We start from the raw sequence: 22288 nt of genomic DNA, 5'->3' as shown, positions 1-22288 counted from the left end.
TTAGCTCTTGGTCTGGAAAATTGTAAACATCAATCAATTTAGCCAAATCAAGTTGGATTTGGCTTGTCACATGTAATCCCCACCAACCTGTGATCCCCACCTGGGCCAGGTGCAAAGGCCAAAACAAACTGATCCCCTCTGCCCAAGAAGCAACCAACTAAGCCTCGGGACACTCCCCCAATATGTCCCGACAGCTTTGGGGTGCAGCGAAGTACTGAGGCATCGTTAAAAGCTTTTAGAAGTTTATGATATTCAGAGACATCAGAAATATTAAGAGTATAGTTTTTATAAAAATTACAAAATAAAATTCTAACAGGACTAGATAGACTAGATGCATAAAGGATATTCCTAATGGTTGTGGAGTCCAGAACCATGGGTCACAGTCTCAAGATATGGGCTATGCCATTTGGAATCAAGATCAGGAGAAATTTCTTTACCCAGATAGTGAACCTGTAAATTCTCTACCACAGGTGGCAGTGGAGGCCAATCATTAAATATATTACTAAAGGAGGTAGATATATTTCATAATGCCAAAGGGATCAAAGGATATGAGGAGAAGGCAGAAACAAGGGTACCAAAGTAGAAATCAGTCATGACCATATTGAATTGAAAATTCCTGCTCCTACTTTCTAGGTTTTGATCTTTTGTTAAGGAATAAAGACAGACTAAAAATATCTTAAATAACTAAAATATTTTAAAAAAGGAAAAATAAATAACCTGCCTTGCCCATTGACCAGACATGCCCCGCCAATAAAAAGTTGGATAAATCCATTTTGACCATCACCCAAGCAACTTGCCCTAACTCATCCACAAAGTGATGCTCATCTCCAGGCCACATAACCTTTTTGCTCCCAGTTATTCTGTTTATAAATATCACACCCTTTTGACTTTGTCAACCCATCCTACAGCTAGTTACACCTATGCCCACTCTTCTAATTCCACTTCCCACAAGGGTGGGGGTGTCTCTCTGATTCAGGTGAAGGCCAGCCAATCTGCACAGATTGCCCTTACCTCCAAAGTAATCCTTTCCTTTCAGATTCATGCACTGCCCTTTGTACAGTATCTTCCCATACAACAGCATGAGATATACAGTGGCATGCAAAAGTTTGGGCACCCCTGGTCAAAATTTCTGTTACGGTGAATAGCTAAGCGAGTAAAAGATGACCTGATTTCCAAAAGGCATAAAGTTAAAGATGACACATTTCTTTAATATTTTAAGCAAGATTACTTTTTTTTTTATTTCCATCTTTTACAGTTTCAAAATAACAAGAGAGGAAAAAGGGCCCAAAGCAAAAGTTTGGGCACCCTGCACAGTCAGTTCTTGGTAACATCCCTTTTGGCAAGTATCACAGCTTGTAAATGCTTTCTGTAGCCAGCTAAGAGTCTTTCGATTTTTGTTTGGGGGATTTTTGCCCATTCTTTCTTGCAAAAAGCTTCTAGTTCTGAGAGATTCTTGGGGCGTCTTGCATGCACTGCTCTTTTGAGGTCTAACCACAGATTTTCGATGACGTTTAGGTCGGGGGACTGTGAGGGCCATGGCAAAACCTTCAGCTTGTGCCTCTTGAGGCAGTCCATTGTGGATTTTGAGGTGTGTTTAGGATAGTTATCCTGTTGTAGAAGCCATCCTCTTTTCATCTTCAGCTTTTTTTTTACAGACAGTGTGAAGTTTGCTTCCAGAATTTGCTGGTATTTAATTGAATTCATTCTTCCCTCTACCAGTGAAATGTTTCCCGTGCCACTGGCTGCAACACAAGCCCAAAGCATGATTGATCCACCCCCATGCTTAACAGTTGGAGAGGTGCTCTTTTCATGAAATTTTGCACTCTTTTTCTCCAAACATACCTTTGCTCATTGTGGCCAAAAAGTTCTATTTTAACTTCATCGGTCCACAGGACTTGTTTCCAAAATGCATCAGGCTTGTTTAGATGTTCCTTTGCAAACTTCTGACGCCGAATTTTGTGCTGAGGACGCAGGAAAGGTTTTCTTCTGATGACTCTTCCTTTCATGAAGGTCATAATTGTGCAGGTGTTGCTGCACAGTAGAACAGTGCACCACCATTCCAGAGTCTGCTAAATCTTCCTGAAGGTCTTTTGCAGTCATATGGGGGTTTTTATTTGCCTTTCTAGCAGTCCTATGAGCAGTTCTCTCAGAAAGTTTCCTTGGTCTTCCAGACCTCAACTTGACCTCCACCATTCCTGTTAACTGCCATTTCTTAATTACATTACGAACTGAAGAAACAGCTACCTGAAAACACTTTGCTATCTTCTTATAGCCTTCTCCTGCTTTGTGGGCATAATTTATTTTAATTTTCAGAGTGCTAGGCAGCTGCTTAGAGGAGCCCATGGCTGCTGATTGTTGGGTCAAGGTTTGAGGACTCAGGGTATTTATAAAGCTTTGAAATATACATCACTTGGCCTTTCCTAACGATGACTGTGAACAAGCCATAGCCCCAACAAGCTAATGAAGATCTGAGACCTTGGTAAAAGTTATCTGAGAGCTCAAATCTCTTGGGGTGCCCAAACTTTTGCATGGTGCTCCTTTCCTTTTTTCACTCTAAAATTGTACAAAACAAAAATAATACACTAATCTTGCTTAAAATGTTGAAAGGAAGGCTTCATCTTTAACTTTAGGACTTTTGGAGATCAGTTCATCTTCTACTCACTTAACTATTCACAGTAACAGAAATTTTGACCAGGAGTGCCCAAACTTTTCTATGCCACTGTAAACATGCCCTTTCACTTCTTCCTTTCTCACCATTCAAAAATGCAAACACTGCTTCTATGCAAAGCAGCTGTCTACGTTTAACTGCTTTATTCTTCCACACAGCCCTACAATTCCATGGGAAATCCAACAGCAGAGAGTATTGAAAAGTACGGTGTCAACTAATGGGGAGCAAGCTCAGGATTTCCGTATTTGACTTTGCACATGTTCAAGTCCAGACTTACCACTATTTAAATAAGTAAAATGCTGGCTTTTCTGTTCAAGCTGTTATTATCATTATTAGATAAATGTCACACCCACAAGGTTATGAAATAAATTTGGATCAGTATTACCCAACCTAATATGGTTTATCTCCTCATTGGTTCCAGAACTTCACTATCTTTCTGGTTTGCTTTATCCAACCAAATCTAAAGTTAAAATCTTCAATAGAAGCGCCCTATCTTTGCTGCATGCTTATCCAGTCTTTGCATTTATATATTTTACCACTTCACAGATGCTATGGAGGGCCTCGACAAAATCCCATTAGAGTCTTCAATCATTTTCTGTTTCTTAATTTTTGCCATAAAGAACCACTGTCTGCTTGTCTCAGACGTCCGTGCTTGACTGCCACTCATGGAAATCCAAGACATCCCAAGATGCAAACGACTGATAGCAACCAACATGACTCCTATGCATGTTTTCAATAACAAGAACAAACATGTATGACTTTAATTGGCAGGCTATAGCAAGGATCAGTGCTGACATTATTACCATCCCACGTATTCATGATTTAGATGACGATGGAAAACTTGTCATGACACAAAAATAAGCTGTCTTTTCAGTAGAATATGTCAAAACACTGAATTGCAAAAGTACAAGTATATTAAGTGAATGGACAAAACTGTGGTTAATCAATTTCAGTGGAGGCAAATGTGAAGTCGTCCTCTTTGGACGTTAAATGGATAGAACAGAATAATTTCCAAATGGTTAAAAGGAAGCAGCAGACTTGGATGTACATCAATCATGAAATTATCAAAGGTTACCGAAAATAATAATGGTGGCTAATAGAATGCTGACTTTTATATCCATATGATGGGAACACAGGAATAGAAATTTTGTTGCAGTTATTCAAACTCTTGCTCAGAAGGATATTTTAGCCTTGGAAAGAATGCCATGTAAACTTATCAGAACGATACCTACATTTCAAAGATTATAGAGGATGGAGGAAGATTTCTGCTGCTGCAAGACAACATATTTCACGTCACATTAATCAGTGATAATTAATCTGATTCTGATTACAGAAACCAAGACTATATTCCCTGGAATTTTGAGGGTTCAAGAACAATTTCACAGAATGGTTACTGAAGAGCAATCCAGCTCTTCCCCTTTTGCCAGAAGCCCTGCAAATTCATTCCTTTCAAATATTCTTCCAGCTCACTTTCAAATGTTAAAATGAAATCGCAACTAGCTCTGGCAAATGCCAGATTCTAACCACTCAGTGCATTAACAATTTTTCCCTCCCATGTCACTTTTGGTTCTTTTGTTCATCACCTATATTCCTTGGTTCTTGAACAATTTCTCCCCGTCTGTTCCAACCATACCTTTCATGATTTTAAACTGCGCGATCAAATTACCGTTTGACCTTCTCTGTTCCAAGGAGAACAACCCTTGCTTCTTCAGTCTTATTAAGGTTGCACACTCCTGGAATCATTTTAGTAAAATCTCTTCTGCATCCATTCAAAAGTACTTACATCCCTCCTGAAGTGGGATACCGAGAACTGGGCTCCAGCTATAGGCTAACCAGCATTTTGAAAAGTTCATTATGGCTCCTATAATTGAAGTTGTCAAGACATTAAGGGGATCTGATAAGATAGAGTAACAATTTCCACTGCTGAGAGAATCTAGAGTTAGTGAATATCAATCATAAGCCTTTCAGTAGGATTTGGAAACGCTTACAAACTCAAAATGCTGATCTCTCGGAATGGCAAACAGGCTCAAGGGATGAAGGGCCAACTCCTGTTCCTCATTACCACATTTGTTCGTAACTGAAACATTATTTATTCTTTTCTGTTTATTGTGATTCAACCATGAAATCAAAATATATTCAAGCTACTTATGGAGTAAACTGCAGCATCAGTATAACGATAAACGTGAGCTCATGCAGGTAACATTTCACTCCTGCTTCCTCAGGGCAGTATCAAAAACACAAACAGCATCAGCTTAGGGAAACGAATAATTTTTTAAGTGAATTATACTGGCCTTGTATACTGCCAGAAGTCTGTGCTGTTGGATATGGATGCTTAACTCCTTCAGTTAAAGGAAAGGCACAAAATGAATCAAGGGTAGGTTGGGGCAGGGATACCGAATTTAAATAAGGGCAAATTGAAATTTTTAAAAGAAAGCTTTCTTAATATTCAATTTGTTGCTTTAAAATTCAGAATAATCAATAAAGGTGTGATAAACTGCAAAACAGAAACTATAACAAAGGCACTACAACATTTCTTTTTCTAATCTTTTGTACAGGTACCTACCTGACCAATCGCAGAGAGTCCTTTCGAATATTAACCAAACTGCGCAAGGTCTTCACAGGCTCATGAGCAGCTGGTGTCACATATGGAAACTAAAATTGAAAGATATAAGCGATTTCAATGCACACATGTAGCATGTCCAAAGGCACTATCAGAGTCTTCAATTTAGGTTCTGACATGAAAAAAAAAGATAAAGGCTAATTGTGTACTCATCTGCTTTTTTGGAAGAGTTAATAGTAAAACAAAAGCTTTGACATACAAATAATGTAACAAAGGAACTAATGGCGTGGTGTGGTTGATGTTCAAAGGACATTCAAAGGGCATATGAGTAAGTTACATATAGGTAACTTGCTATCAGAACTAAAGCCAATAGGATTCAACAGTCAGGAAGATGTCAAAGGGACTAAGAGTAGACACCAATTGTGAAAGGTTGCTTATCACACAGGAGAGCAATCTCTGGTATTGTACACAGGGATCAGTACTAGGGCTATTGCATGTTTTGTTATATTTTAATACCTGAATTAAGACATGAAACAAATAAGTAGAACAGCAGGGAATGAGAGCAACCTACTACAGGAGGACACACACTATTAAATGAAATTTCATGCTGAGAAGTGAGAAGTTATCCATTTGGGATGTACTGTAAAGATAAAAGAAGTAAACTGATACAGTTGCTTAAAAAGCATATTGAATCTGAGATTATAATAAAGAGGTATAGAGTACTAAAGCAAGGTAACTCCTTGATAATCTAAAGATATATAATAAAATAGAATGCCTGTGTGTCCCATACATAGCTCAGTAATGAAACAACCTAGAAATCTGAAATCTTGCATGTAAATTAGGTTTAGCACAAGGATGTACATGACACTTGTGTTTCTAAAACCCCCATATTAATAAAATATTAATTTTCCCCACTGAAATACCTATTTCTGAGGTATGAAATAGGTACTTCATACCTATTTTTGAAATACTAAATATTTGGGAGGACCTGACCTAAGTATTTTTGGTCTATTTGAACCAGAAAGAGAAACTGAAAATTCATGCATTAAATTTCTGTGAGAGACCAGCTACTACTAAAACCAGTCAGATAAATACATCTAAGAGAAAGAACCAAAGAAATGGCTTAGATAGCATTACAGATGCTGTTTACAATGACCAAGGAATGGATGCTTCTGGTGGAACAGGAAGACTTTTCTTATTCATCTATTTTTGGCTGAAGTTCGAAGACAAAACATGATGGCCCTGACCTTGGCATCATCGGGCATTGCTTCAACACTTTTGATAGGGGGCAATGCTGCACATTCGACTTTTAAATTCTCTTTAAATTTGACAAATCTGGAGACTTCAATATGTAACACTGGTCGGGTAACTGCAAAGGAAAAATTTCTAAAAGGTTGTAAACTTATTGTCTGGGATGAATGTACAATGGCTCACAAAGCAGCCATTGAAGCATTAGATCAAGATCTTAGATACAGTAATAAATTAATGGGAAGTGTTTCTCTGGTGCTAGCTGGAGATTTTTGTCAAGCACTACTCATAATTCCACAAGATACTAAAGAAAAATGGAATTAAAGCCTGTGTTAAAGCATTATATATTTGAGAAAATGTTAAATTACTTTAATTATGAACGGTTGCATGAGAGAGCAACTTTAGCACGAAAAAAATGACGCTGTGTAGGCCACGAATAATGGCCTTCTTTCAAAGCTTCCTGGACAACATGTACAATACAAATCTATGACAGTGTGACAGACATTGACGATGCTGCACATTTTCCTGTTGAATTTTAAAACTCTGACACCATCTGGTGCCATCACATAATCTTGAACTAAATAGAGCTCCAATCATGCTATTCAAGAATTTGGATCCACCAATACTTTAACCACAGAACAAAATTATCAGTTTAAAAATTATACCAAATGTAATTGAGACTACAATGATTGGTAATGCTGTTGGCGCAAGTGTCTTCATCCCTCGGATATCAATTATCCCATCTGAACAATCTTTTTAATTCAAGCAACTTCAGTTATGGCTGTTTTCCTTGGAGCAAAGGAGTTTGAGGGGTGGCCTTAGAAGCTTGGTTGCTCCAGAGTTGGAGATAAACATAATCGATACATTTTATACACCGGATTCATAAGAAAGCAACCTTGTGTTTTCTGAAGCATTTCAACATTGAAATCAAGTAAATTTACACATTGTGTAAATTGTGCATCCTACTTAGAGAATCATATTAATGTAATTTTTGTATACATATTTATTTTCAGTGTGTATGTTTTTAATTTGCAACCTTAGTTCAACTACATAATTTTAACTCCCTAATTATATTATTCATTATATTAATATTTGTTAGATCTTATTTCATTTACAAGGACTGTTATAAAACCCAATTACAAGGAAATAAATGTAAACCTCATCATTGCCAGCATAATAACCGAACAACACCAAGTATAGCAGCTAGTTCTTGATAAGATTTCTTTAGGAATACTGCGTCCAGTTCTCAGCAGCACTTACTATAAGACAAGTCCTTTGAGAGGGCGTGGGGGAGCTTTACTAGAATAGCACAAAAGATGAGAAATGTTAATTGCGTGGAAAGATTAGAGAGGCTGAAATTCTAAGGAAAGGTTTAACAGATCATCAAAATGTTGAGAGGTTATAACAGAGCACATATGGAGAAACTGTTTCTAGTGACACTAGTTTCAATAATCAGAAGATACAAATTTATAGAGATTTTTAAAAAATCATATTGGTTATTTTGTCAAATGTTCAAGTTATGAAGATCTGTAGTGCACTGCTTTAAGATACTAGGAACAGAATCCATGGCAACTTTCAAAACAGGAATAGACAACTATCTGAAAGGGAAAAATTTGATTTGTTATGGTGAAAAGCCAGGGGAATGGGACTAATTGGATCAGTCAAGAACCAGCACAAACATGATATAATGAATGGCTTCCTTCTGTACAGTAAATCTTATAAATTGCCTAAAATTGAGTAGCATAACTTTGCAAAGGGAGTCACTGAAATAAAAATATCAATTTTCAAATAGCTGAGAATTTGTTCAAAATCTGATGCGGTTAACAAATATCTCACCACTTAACCAAGAAAATTCAGCCAAACATCAAATAAAAATACACAGTAAGACTCAAACAAGGCATAGCGCTGTCATGTTCTAGGCAAAAGAAATAAATTCTTCATTGGGAAAAGCAGAAATGGGCATACATTTAGTCCCACTGAGTGCAGCAGGGTCATTCATATTTCGTGTTTAGATAGATTCAGCAACCTTTCTATTGTTGCTGGGGCAAATTGGAATTCGAAGCTTGAGTGTTAGAATACAGTGTTTGTTACTAGCCTTGGTGTGATACATAACATTGAACCTATTTGTATTTGGAACAAAAAACAAAGCTAGAAATGTTTAATTTTACTATAAAGACAACTAGCTGAATGGTGTCCTTATGCATTATATAGTCCTATGAGACTATAAGTAATACAAATTACACAGTTCTAAATACAAATCCCTGTCATTATGGTGTTAACTGGGTCAGTTGTCAAACTATTATAATTGGCCTCAAATTTTTGGGCTGAGTGGAGATAAATCAGCCAGAAATCTACTCCCAATTGCTGGTCATGACTTCAGTGAAAGATGCCTATGTATGGATCTCATGTGAAGATCTGCACCAGTTTTCCAACAGTTCAATAGCTACCAACACAAATCACCCAAGATCAAATTTGAAAAATTGCCGCTGAAATTAAACACCAGAGTTTGTCTGGAAATAGCAAAAGACTATATAGACAAAAAATAGCAAAAGAAACAGCAAAGTAAGTACAAGGGAAAATTCATTTCTTTGAAACAAATCATCACTATCTCTTCCAACATATCATGAATTCATGTCAATTCCATCTCCACTGAACTGTCAATGTTGATTTCCACCAGTTGACTAATCATCTGAAGTTTATTAATTGTTCTCAACTGTTCCCATTTCCTACATCAGAAGTATAAATCATCCTGAAGAATTCAAATGAATGAACCAGTAGAATAATATCCTATATTAAAAGAGTGTTAATGTAAAACAAATATCCAGTAACTACTAGAATGATATCCTCTTTTAAAGAAACTTGACATTTCTAAAACAAAACCAAAGTGGTCATCTTCCAAAATTCCATAGATTATGGAACACTCAGAAATTTTGAGGCAGCAAATGTAAAAAATATGTAACTTTGCTGTTTAGGTAAGAGAGAGAAAAAAATAGATAACAAAAGAGCAGTGAGCCTGCTATCTATCATTTTCTATGTGCTGGAAATGCAATATTAGTGGTAGAGTAAAATTCTTAATCATGTAATGATTTTCAAAATATCAAAGTCAACAAGGTATAATGAAGGGAAAATCATAACTGGCAAGTTTAATGGTTTTCTTGAGGCTCTATTTAGATTCGTAGAGAAGGAGAAATCAGTGGATGTGGTATATTTGCATTTTCAAAAAGCATCTGATTAGTATATTGCTGCCTGAAAACTGCTCTTCAATTACGTCTTTGGTCTCCTTCACCTTTCTCCCACCACTATTTATTCTTGGCATATTTTGTCTATTATCACTATAAAATGTTTTGTTAGAGTGAACAGAACTTCAGCTCGATGGTGGGTTACAACTGTGTCTACCGTGTTAGTTGTGAAATTAGGTTTTAATTTTTATGGTGGTTGGAGGTGAGAAATCCTTTAACTAACAATTCCTTGTAAATCATTGATTAAATACTATACAAGGTTATTTCACTAAAGTTTAATGGTTATTATCGATTATATGATACCTGCACAGGGCGATTCCCCAGGAAATTCAAATCCATGTTCTCGCCAAAAAGGTAACCCTCGGGATGTGGTGTATCAAACTTCTCACCACCCATGAAGAAATGACTTGCAAAATAATTCCCTAGAACATCAAATAATAATTGAGTTATAAACAGCATTTTCAGTAATAAATATTAGCGTTGTCCACTTATATTTCAATACAATTATTTAACACAATTGCTAATAATAAACATGAAGTACCTACACCAAAATAATTAAATTTAATCTTCATTGTAGAATTTGGAAGACTAACTATAGAAAATTAACCACTAGGAAGCTTTGAAGATATTTTGAGACCATTTATCACATTACGCTCCAGACTTCATAATGTAATATTAAAAAAATATATAGTATATGAATATACATTGTACTGGTGAACAGCAAATTGACCCAAGAATGCATTAGTTGTAGTAATTAAATCATTTTGGTTCATAAAAATGCATCAACCAACCAACTTTGAAGCAGAAAAATAACAAGCATTATACCACACAACAGACTGAGTCATAAACCATCCAACAACAAAAATGCCGCAGAAGACTGGCTGATCTATCATTTACATTATGCCTGTTTGTCATTGTTTTCTTTCCTTTCATCAGTTTGAGAGTTCAAGAGAAATCAAAACCCTTTTGATTTGTGGCTTAATTTTTCTCTTATTTTATGCTTTGATTTTATATAATTCAATTATGATATTTGATCTAAAAGTATTCCAGCAAAAAAAATCAAATACATCCATAACAATGGATTCTTATATAAATAAACAATGTCCTCAATATGCAAAATTTATAATAATTATTTAAAAGAACAGAATGTTAAGTGTCCAAGTGAGATAATGCTACAAAGTTTTGGGGGAAACCTAGCTGTGAGGAGAACAGAGTGTGCACAGGTGTTAAACGTGAGAAAATGTGAGGTTATGTATGAAGAAAACAGAGGTAGAACACATTTTAAATGTATTTATTTTAAAAAAACTAGTAAACATTAGGTATACAGTGGAATTCTGATACACTAGTCCATGAGATTAGGTAAACTATCAGATAAAGCAAGCAATTGGTCAGGAGTTTGGAATACAAAAGTAAAGAAGTCTTGCTAAATTTGCACAGGGATTCAATGAAACCACATTTGCAGTTTTACTTTTATTGTACCCAAGAAAAGCTTGGGAGTTGGTGCAGTAGAGTTGATTCCTGGGATGAGAGGATTTTCCTATTCTAATCAATTAAGGAAATTGAGATTAACAGCAGGTCATTGAGACATACAGGATTTAGAGCAGTATAACCACATCAGATTAGGAATCATATTCTCAAGATAAGAGGGGGCTGGAGGAGGCAAGTCGGTAGATGAAAATCACCTAAGTGATTCTGTCACTTATCACTGAGGTGAGGATAAATTTCTTTTACTCACAGCATTGTAAATCTTTGGCGTTTTCTACAGAAGGCTGCAAATGCTCAGTGAGTGCTACATTTTCAAGGTTGAGAGCAATAGATTTCAGATACCAAAGAGAATAAAAGTAACAGTGATTTGGCAGGACAGTGGGCTCGAGATACAGCATTAGCCATGAACTTGGTGCGAGGAGTAAACTCAAGTAACCATGTGGTCTACTTCCATTTCAAATTCCAATGCAAGGCAAACACATCACTAGTTTTCTAAACATCTTGAGCATAGTAACATTTATTCAATACATAAAGAACCATACCAACTCTCACATTAGCTAGTCTTTGGTGGTAAAATATGTCCTTAAGCGTGAAGAAAATATCCATGTTGCAGCAAAATGACCAACATAAATATAACTTTCATGTCATCCCATTTGATCACGTTTCCAACATATTCACTTCATTTATCTAGAATAATAGAATCAGAAACAAGAGATACAGAAGAATCTCAAGAAGGAAAAAGAAACCTTTCAAGCCTTAGGTAAGAGAGAAAGCAAGCAGGGACTTGGGAGTCTAATTTGATGGTCCAGTAAAGGGGTAATCAGCACAATAATTCTGGAAGGCTTCTTAAACATGTGAACTATTTGTGGGAATAGGTGTTTTTAACTTTCAATCTTTTGGGTTAAACAAATTCCCATTTTTCACACTTCACAAGTGGCCAGCTGCTTCAAGGATGCTTTTCACATCAACAGTTTCCTGAAAACAGTCAAATGAGATCTGAACGGTTTAAACATTTTTGAATTTGATTGATATCTTTAGTTAGATGCTGTGGCCACCTTGCATCCATTTTAATTTTTGTCAAAAGATAATCTCAAAGATTCACCTTCTTCACAACAGATGCTGCTCCAGAAAATCCATTCAGCCTTGACTGCACTGAACATTTTGTTTATATATTTACACAGATTACTTTTTAAAAAACCTAGAAAGCAATGAAATTTTAAAAAATCTTCTCATCAACTCACTGCAATATGTAAAATTGACACCACCATGCCAAAAATCTGACAATACTGTATAATGTTACTACTGCTACAATTAAATATTTTGTGCATCTCTAACAATGATATTCTATAAGTGTCATTTTCCCATTCTTACTTCAACACTGAGAAAACCTAACTGTAATTCCAATCTTTTCATGCCTTGTTATCAAAAAATTTAAGATCCTTTTGATTGGTAAATTATAGCATCTGGTTCTTAAATATTATAACCGAAGGATAAAGTAGAATGAATAACAGATGGTAGAACTGGTGCATGGGGAGCATGATGCCAGAAAACAAAATGTCCCAAAGCAATTTTCTTTATATCATTATATTCCATGTAGAAATGCTATTTAATAGCCTTCATATTTATGAGTCCATATCCCCTTCCAGGACTAAAGCATTGCACTGGTGGAGTAATCATTTATCAAATTAAATTTTCATCATGCGTACGAGTCTGACCATTGTTAAATGATCCTATACTATTCTGCAAAGAGTAACTTTCTCCTGTCCAGTATTCCTCCCTCAGCAATTAAGAGCAGATCTACTGCTTCACTTTGTTTTTATGGAATTTTGCTCTGTGCAAAATGATTGCTACTGGACTAACAGGTAAACTAGTTCACTATGGATAAAGAGAAACCTTTATACGTCAAACTAGAAGCTCAAGGATAAAGATAGTTGTGGCATTACCTTCTTAAAATGGAAACAACTACATCCCTAAGTTCACATACAATATAAAAATTATAAGTGCATGTGTCAACTATAAAACTCACCCCACTTTTATTTATTAGTACTGCAGTTATTTCAAAATTTGAAATCTTGTTTTTATTCTTCCTTCACATTTCACGAGGGTACTAGCGGAAAAGTCTATACCTCAATGTTTGTAATGAATGGTGGATTCCGTATGTTTAACCCACCACATCATGGTGTAATTTATTTAATGAATAACTTTGTAACTGGGTTGATTGGATTACTGAAATCCACATTTTTTGCTTTTGTCCTGAAAAACTAAAATCAGTGACCAGGGATTAGAATTTATACCAGCTATCTGAAAAGCATAATATATGTAAGAAAGCAGTTGATTAATTTCCAGTGGGGAATGAAATTGAAGGTTATAAAGAACATTTTAATCAAATACACTACAGGATACAATACTGTTGAGCTCTGTGATGAGGGAAGAGAAATAGAAGAGATGAAATATCTGTGAAGAGCAGATCAGGAATGAATAATAAATGCAATGAACAGGAAGCTTTGATTACTTCGTTCACCTACACTGCTGTGAATTTGAAAGAGGTTGAGTTCCAGACATGACATACACCAGCCTTTGACCATAAATGAAATGTTTAATAACCAGCTTGTATCAATAATTGAATAGAAGTACAATGACCAAAGATTAGTCTTTTTTTTAAAAATCAATTACTTTTTTGGGCTTGCTTCAGGTCAGTCCCAAACTTGATTGAAGTGGGGATGAGAATGATGAGGACAGAACTGTCCCAAAAAAATATTATTCTCAATTGTTATTTATATTATAAATTTAATATTCCTCTAACTGAAGTAACTGATTGTTCAAGAAAGTTTCAATAAAGCTGGGTACTCACTGTGAACATTTTACACATTCCTGCAGAGATTTGAAAACATCTGCCAACAGAAAATAACAGCTGCCAATTTTTTGCAGGCTGTGGTAAAACTCTTCACAAATGTCACCGAAATGACAGCAACTGAGGTTTTCCATTCATCATAATAATGAGCAATGCTGGCTTTCATGAATATCCACAACACACTGATAGTAGACAATATATATAAATTAACAGTGCAAATCTGATAGGAGTTCCCTGTCTGTCAAAAGCATCATTACTCATGATACAGATCAGTGGTTCCAACCTGCTTGCACAACCTTCACAACCTTTTTGGACAGAGGTGCGAGGGTGGGGGAGATGGGAATGGCATATCATAGGTTGACAGAAATCCATTAAGTTTTAATAATGCTGAGAAAAATTTAGTTGGAAAATTACAAAAAATGTATACATAAAAGTCAGCACATTAGCTGCTAGCCATCGCCAAGAATTCCCAGGACAATCTCAGCTCCTTAAAAGCAGTAGCCAGTAGGGAAAGAGGCATATTTATCCAAGAGTGAAGGTGGTGTGCTTTCATTCAGAAATATTAGAAACCACTGCTTTGGATACAAATATTAAAGTCAGTGGAAAATAAATTCCCAGATCAATTTAATTAATCCACATATCAATTATATATTAGTCTCTCTACAGTTGCATAGAGCAGGAGACCATGACTAGATTAGTGCAATCGACTTTTGAAGATTTCAGTCAAGTATTACATAAAACAAATTCCGAGAAATGAGTGAAAGTTAACAGCAAAGGCAATTCTTACCAACATCATTGGTTTTCAGACAGGCACAGAAAGGTTACAGGGAGAAAGCAGGAGAATGGGGGTTGAGAGGGAAAAATAAATCAGCAATGATCGAATAGTGGAGCAGACTCAATGGGCCGAATGGCTTGATTCGGCTCCCATGTCTTATGGCAATGATCTCATGGAATGTTCTTACACAAATCTTCTGTATTTAAGTTATTTAAACACCTATTTGATTTTTGGAATGTTTTATACTCAACACAAATGGATTTTTATGGTCTTCATTGATTCAGTGTAAAACCCTGCCAAAGGATTTTTCAGAACTTGCAATTCAATGAACAAGCTACTGAGAGTTTGAAAAACTGCCAGGAAACAACTGTAAACTCTTTTGTAAATGCCATTAGAATTTCAAATTAACTTCCCTGTTGTGTGACTTTTTAAACGAAGTTGTGTTGCAAGTTGCAATATTCAGCCAACACTGTACTCAAGAACAGATACCATCATTGAAGTAAGGCATGTCTATTCCATCTCAGTCACTTAAGAACATTTTTTATTGTTAAAAACAATTTGACGAATACCATATTAAACAAGATCCCAAATGCACTAATAACTCTGGTGTTATACAGCATGATGTAACAAATAGCATGCTGCAAAGGTATTTGATGTTAGTTTGGTAGGATTCAAATACCAGTAAGCATCGACATGTAAATTTCACTTCATGTTCATTGATCTATAAAATGGTACTTCAATCACTCATAATCACAGTTCATTGGTGTGTTTAATGCCCAGTGAACGGAGCAGGTATCGAGTCGTCTGCCAGTAAGTACCTTCTCTACGGTGGAATTCCAGATAATCTATTCTGCACTTCATTCTGATATGGCAGTACAGCACATTGGAAATGAAGTTAAGAAATGTATATGTGTCACAGTTGATGGATTAACTGTAATAATATTAGTTTCATTGTTAATCTTGCAACCTTCAATTCTATGTAACCCTGAAAATTCAAGTTGTTAAAAATCAACTGCATCCCATTACATCCCAAAGAGAAAGACATCTTAAAAGGGACTAGTGTGGAAATTCTCAACATTAGAGCAAAGACGATGGAGACATAGAAAGCAAAAGAATGGAATGGAGTTCTTACAGGAAGCAGTGTGGAAGGTTTAATTGAAACAGCTGAGGGAGTTGGTAGGCTCGTAATGGATAATGGTTGCGAACATATCCCCTGAGATGAAGGTAGAGATGTCAATAAGGGAAAGGGAACAGTCAAATATGGACCAGGTAAAAGTGAAAGCAGGGTAGAAGTTAGCATAAAGTCATTGAATATGTTTTGCTTTTGATGGGTTACAACATCAAAAGCCACTTCACAGGAGCATCATCAAACAAAATAGGACACCAAGTGGCATATTAGGACAGGTGGCCAGAGCTCAGTCGAGAGGCAGACTTCAAAGTGCATTTAAATAAAGGAGGCAGGGGTAGAAAGATTTTAAGGCAGCAATTACAGAGTACAGCATTGACAGTTGAAGAGTACAGCGTTGACAGTTGAAGAGTACAGTCACAAATGATGTAACAATGAAAATAATGAGTGTGCAAGAAACCAAAAATGGAGCACTGCAATTATCTTAGAAGGCTGAAGAGCCGAAAAGATTTAGAGCTGAGGTGTGGTGCAGTGTGTGCATGATACAGTGTGGTGTGTGCACAGAGGGGAGAAAGATGTGGAGACAATGAGATTAGAAAACGAAGAAGAGAATTTTAAACCAATGGATTGCCAGAACAGGAGCTAACGTAACTTATTGAACACAGTGATGGTAAGCAAACAAGACTTGCTGCTGGTTGGGATGTGGGCTGCAGAGTTTTGGATAAGTTCAAGCTTATCAAGAGCTTTTGCTTACAATAACTACCCAGACATAAAACCTTAAAAAATAAACTACGCTACTCTTTTATACTTAATTTTCTAACTAACAGTTGTTACATAATTTTCCAAATTACTCCTCCCCACCACCGCCGCCAACACCCTTCGCCCCCCACCCCCTGCAAATTGAGACACAAGAGACTGCAGATGCTGGAATCTGGAGCAACACACAAAAAGCTGGAGGAACTCAGCATGACAGAGCAGCACCTATGGTGTGAAATGGATAGTCAATGTCAACTGTCCATTTCCCTCCATAGATGCTGCCTCACCCACACAGTTCTTCCAGATTTTTGTGTTTCTCATCCAAATCATTGGCTGGCAGATTAATGTCAACAGACATTCCACACTCTGATAAAATCCCTGACTTTAAACAATACCCAACAATAGCAAATGAGTATGGGATCTTACTTGATTATGCATTCCATCATTATACAAGAGGGCATCCAATGATCCATGAGGAAACATTTCATAATGTGCACATTACTAAATCTGAATTTATTTCTATGCTGAAAATACTGTCTAATGTAACCTAAAGTTTCTCTTACTGTGGACAGACTTAACAGAAAAAACTGTGGACTTTTTTTTCTAAAATGTGAAATGTAGTGGGATGCAAATGTCATTAAACTGAAAAATATACTTGCTTCACAGAGGAAGATGGAGAAAACAAAAAAATTAATCCAAATTAAGAGTTTTAAAAGGTTGAAATAGAAATAAACCTGTGAGGACTTGACTGACAAGCCCTTCTTAAGCCCCTCAAGTACCACAGAATTTAACTCTGGCCCCAAAATACAACAAAAAGTAAATGTCTTACCTCCAGCATGTTTCTCCATTCAATTTCCCAGCAAGTTTAATTTAAATTCAATTTACATCAAGTTAAACACACTGAACACCGAAAGATTGGTTTTAGGTAAAGAGGACAAATCATGAAATAATGTTTACAAGGATCTAGCACCTCCCCTTTTTCTCTACACTAGTTACCACCAGTTTGGTATCCTTCAAGTTTCTCCAGGTGTTAATGAAAAATTCCATGGTAATAATTAAACTTTGTCCTCTAACATTCCTAATTTGTCATTGGAAAGATTTCAACCACTCATTAAATCTTGGGTTCTTCTGTTTATTAGCATTTAAAAGCAACTGGAAAAAGAAATTTCTGTTGCCTCAATATGTCACACTTCCAAATAACAATGTGCTTATCCAGAAAGCAGCTCGGTTTAAACCACAAAAAAAGTCAGCTTTACAGACTGCAAAACTACTATACATGCTCAAGGACAAAAAGGCATAATGAATACAGGAAATAGGTTACCATAAACTCAACTGAAAAGTCAAATAATTACATATCCAGTCCATTGCTCAAAATATTTTGTGACTGACGGGTTTGCATGTGTCTCTCTATTAAGTCTACCCTGCCTCTATCCCTGGTCATCCTGATATTACCAGAAAAACTATGTGAGAAATAAATAAGTTTGATTTGTTATGTGTCACAAATACAAACATTAAAAGCAAAGCACAGAATAACCCCGAGCAATCTGCTGGAATTATGTGGGTTAATCATTTAGAAATAACATTATTATTATAACAAATACCATTTTTTTTTAAATGGTGCTTATAATTTTATTCCGATTTATGTTTTCTATCAACTACATATCTTTTATTAGAATCTTTTCCAACAGGCCTCAGCCCTGACACAGCATTGAAACAGCTCAAAATCATAAAGGCACCCACTGGACTGTTACCATGGTGTAAATCTTCTTGCCCTCTGCAACCTTTGATAAATAATCACATCATCCTTTTCCAACACTTCAGTTGTCTCACTCATTGTGACTGCATTTGATCAGTTCAAATCCATTAGTCCATTGTCAGTTAAAACATGAATAGCTTACCTCCCCACCCCAAGACTGTTCCATGACAATCTATCCTTGGACCCTTCCTCTTCTTCATCAACACATTAGTTCTCCTTGATGCCACTGTCTGAAGATATAGAGCAAGCTTCCACTCACACAAATCAATAGCCAACCCAATCTGTATCCCCTTCCACCACTGATGCTCAGGTTGAATCAGACATTTGCAACTTCAGATTAATTTCCAAGTCTGTATCCTCTCCATCACTAACATACCTCACTTAAACTCCAAAACTCTGTTCACCCGTACTGCAATTGAAACCCACATGTCTATCTCTGCTACCTCTGGACAATCATTCCAAAACTTACTTGATTGGCTCCTCTTCTTCCTGACTCTAAACTTTAGCTTATCCAAAATGTCACCATGCATATCCTATCCTGCACCAATCTGTAACTTCTGTCCACACTGACCAACACAAGATTTGAATCTCTCTGTATATCAAATTTAAAATCCATATCCCCACATTTTATTATACCCTCATTTTCCCTGGTTCTACAACTTATGCAACAAATATCATGGTCCACCACATTCTGTGCAACAACCCTGCTCTTTTCCCCTTCATGGGGTTATTGGGCTGAATAACCCACTTTTGTACAATACAATCTAAGAAATAGTGTCACAAAACTCCACCACAGATTTTCACTTCTTTCATTAAATCTAACTTGTTGACTAAACTATTGATCGTCCCTCCCAATTTCATTGTCTTTGGCCCAGCTCGATTACAATCCATAAGTGTGTTGGAACATATTCTTTGTTAAAAGGCACAAATTGCAAGTTATTGCTGTTAAGCATCTTTGTGATAAAATCTAGGACTGTCAAAAAAATTGGGTATCTAGATTATGGTAGAACAATTTTATTCACTGTTGCAGGGAGATTCAGAATTACAAGCAACACCAAGGAAGTTCTATGATTAATATCAGTCCATTTTCGGTTAAATCTTCAGTTAAATGCTTGTTCCAGCAACACATGAACCATTTATTTAACAGTCCTGTAAATGCATTCCATGTTTTTGTATCAGTATCTCCTCAGTTTATTATAGTAGAAGGGTATAATTACAGTGGTTGATAACTGCATATTCCCACAATTTATTGCAACTTTCAATAACAATGGATCAGTCGCACCCTTCCCAACAAAACACAAACAAAATTGCCTTTCAAATCTACAGATTAAAATTAGTATAAAGCTGTAAATTCAAAGCTGTAAATTCAGGGTTCCCTTAAGATGCACAAATTAATATATGCTGCTTCATGCAGTGCTAATCCTTAGTCTGTGATAAACAAGGATTGAAATGGAGATGCAATGAGTGGTTTCAGCAGGCTTAAATAGAGAAATGCATTGAAGTTCTCACTTTGGATCACTATCCAGTGGCACTTGCTAGAAAACACACTTGTGCAAGGAAGATAACAACAAAATCAGACACGGCCACATTCAAGCCATCCTTGATAGTTTTAAATAAAGTCACAAAGCATTGGTTAGGTGAGCAAATTTTGACTTTTAAAAACCTCAGCAATTTAAATGTGAAAAATTGAGTACCTCATTACAATTTAAGTCATTAAAACTTCAGTACTTGTATCTCAGATACAAAGATTGTCAGAAAAAAAATTCAATAGCCAATGTACTCTCTCCAAATAAGAATCAGTCTATTAAGTGGCAGAGATATTTGGGGTTTCCATGGAAGATAAAACTATTATTTCAGCACAGAGCAGCAACACAGCTTTGAACTCATTCTATATAACCTACTAATGGAGATGGGGAAATTCTATCCATTTTGCAGGGGGTGAAATAGAAAGAGAACTTCAGTCTACCACAATTTATAATAACTTTGAGGTACCATAAAGATGTGACTACACTGAAAAATGAAGGACCATCAATATCCAGTTAAAATAATAACCAAGTCATTTAAACAGCTATCAAATGATTACAGGAATGATGATTTAAATTTTCATCTGGCAGCATAAAAGGTCACGACAGATAATCCACAAGTCTTTATTCTTTCTGATGCTAGCTGAATATTACAAGGCTTTTATAAAATGGTGAAAGGCTACAGAGACACTATTCTAAACCTCAGTGGAGGCAAATATCAAGATATAGCAAATACAAACATTTTTTACTTCCTGTCTGTCTAGTACCTCATCCACTACCTAAACATTCATTCCCTATACCACAGGTACCAGTGATTACCTTGTGTACTATCTAAAAATGCACTGCAGTTTCTACTCCAACAGCATCTCCCAAACCCTCGATCTCTACCACCAAGAAAAACATGGCAAGTGCTTGGGGAACACCATCACAAATAGGCCCCCTCCAAGATCAGAAATATATCGTCAATCCTTCATTATCGCCGTGTCCAAATCATGGAACCATTATCCATCAGCACTGTGCAGAAACCTTCACCAAAAGGAGGGCAGCAATTTAAGGCAGTGGTTCACTACTGTCTTTGAGGGCAATTCAGAAACCGAAATAGGAATAACAAAAAAAGCTAACAACCAAAGACAAACACTCAGTAAATATAAAATGACACCAAAGTCAAAGAAGATTCAAATTAGTTCAAAATATAAGATAGCATACTCAGCTTACACTTAAATACTATCTTTAACTGGGCCATTATCAAAGAAAATTTGACATGGTAAAAGGAGATTCCAGTACAGGTGACCAAATACTTTGTCTAAGGTAGCATTTAACAAACATCTTAAAAGGAAGGGTAAGTTAGCTCTCATACTTATTCTTAGTGCTGGGAGCAGAGATTACATCTGGCATTCACTATTACCACAATAATCTGCATTTATATAGCATTTTTAAGATGGTAAAACTGTCCCAAGGCACTTCACAGTTGAATTATTAAACAAGGCTTGGCACGAAGCCACACAAAAGGTGTGCAAAAACTTGTAGGACCTTCAGAATTATTACAGCCCAGATCAGGACAATTCAGTCCATCAATTTCCCATGGAGGAATTAATTTGATTTCATTCCTATATTCTTCCCCCAAAGCCCCCAAAAAAATTGTTTTCCTCAAATGCCTAACCAAGTCACTTTCAAAGGCTCAATTCTCCTTGCACACCATTTCTTTACATATATCAAATCTCCTCAAAACCTTCTTTGTTCCAAGAGGAACACCCCAGCTCACCCAGTCAAATGTCATAGTTAAAGCTTTCATCACTAGAACCATTCTAATAAATCTTTTCTTCATTCTCTCTAGAACCTTCCTGTTTATCCTGAAGTATGGTATCAAGAAATAAGGGAAGATTGCCAGAGGGACAAAGTAAAAAGTTAAAGGATGTTCTTAAAACCACCTTGGAAAAAAGTGCAACATTCTCACCAAATCCTGTTAATCCCTAACCCATAAAAGGGAAAGGGGCATTCGGGATGGCACTGAGAACCTTGTCCATTCATCAGAAGAAAGCAAAAACTCCAGTGTACTGGTGGATGCAACATGGCACCTCCCAAACCATCCCATGTGCTCACCCCTCCAATAACTCATGCCCCACAAACAAAACCTGTGGGCACCACACTGGCTTTACCAATCAGCTCAGAATCCACGTAATAAGACAAAACATAACAATTGTCAGCCACTGAAGAACATAACTAAATATATAGAAATTTACAGTTCCAAAGATATAATCATTCATTTTTAATGCTCCAGCACATTTTCCACATTGGATAGCT

General features: G+C 36.2%; 1 protein-coding gene across 4 annotated transcripts in view; it reads right to left on the bottom strand.

Annotated features, from left to right (window-relative positions):
* The window catches only part of LOC127573328 (E3 ubiquitin-protein ligase MGRN1-like), a 112465-nt gene that overhangs the window by 84295 nt on the left and 5882 nt on the right, over nucleotides 1-22288 (bottom strand). For all 4 annotated transcript variants that reach the window (XM_052021406.1, XM_052021408.1, XM_052021409.1 and 1 more), the window contains exons 2-3: nucleotides 10019-10137; nucleotides 5232-5320 (exon numbers count right to left, since the gene is read on the bottom strand). In XM_052021406.1, the coding sequence (XP_051877366.1) occupies nucleotides 5232-5320; nucleotides 10019-10137 (208 nt within the window). The remainder of the gene's footprint in view (nucleotides 1-5231; nucleotides 5321-10018; nucleotides 10138-22288) is intronic.

The sequence above is a fragment of the Pristis pectinata genome, chromosome 8, assembly GCF_009764475.1.
Source record: "Pristis pectinata isolate sPriPec2 chromosome 8, sPriPec2.1.pri, whole genome shotgun sequence".
Lineage (NCBI taxonomy): Eukaryota > Metazoa > Chordata > Chondrichthyes > Rhinopristiformes > Pristidae > Pristis > Pristis pectinata.
Note: the sequence above shows the minus strand (reverse complement) of the source record. Positions and strands in the feature narration are given on the sequence as shown.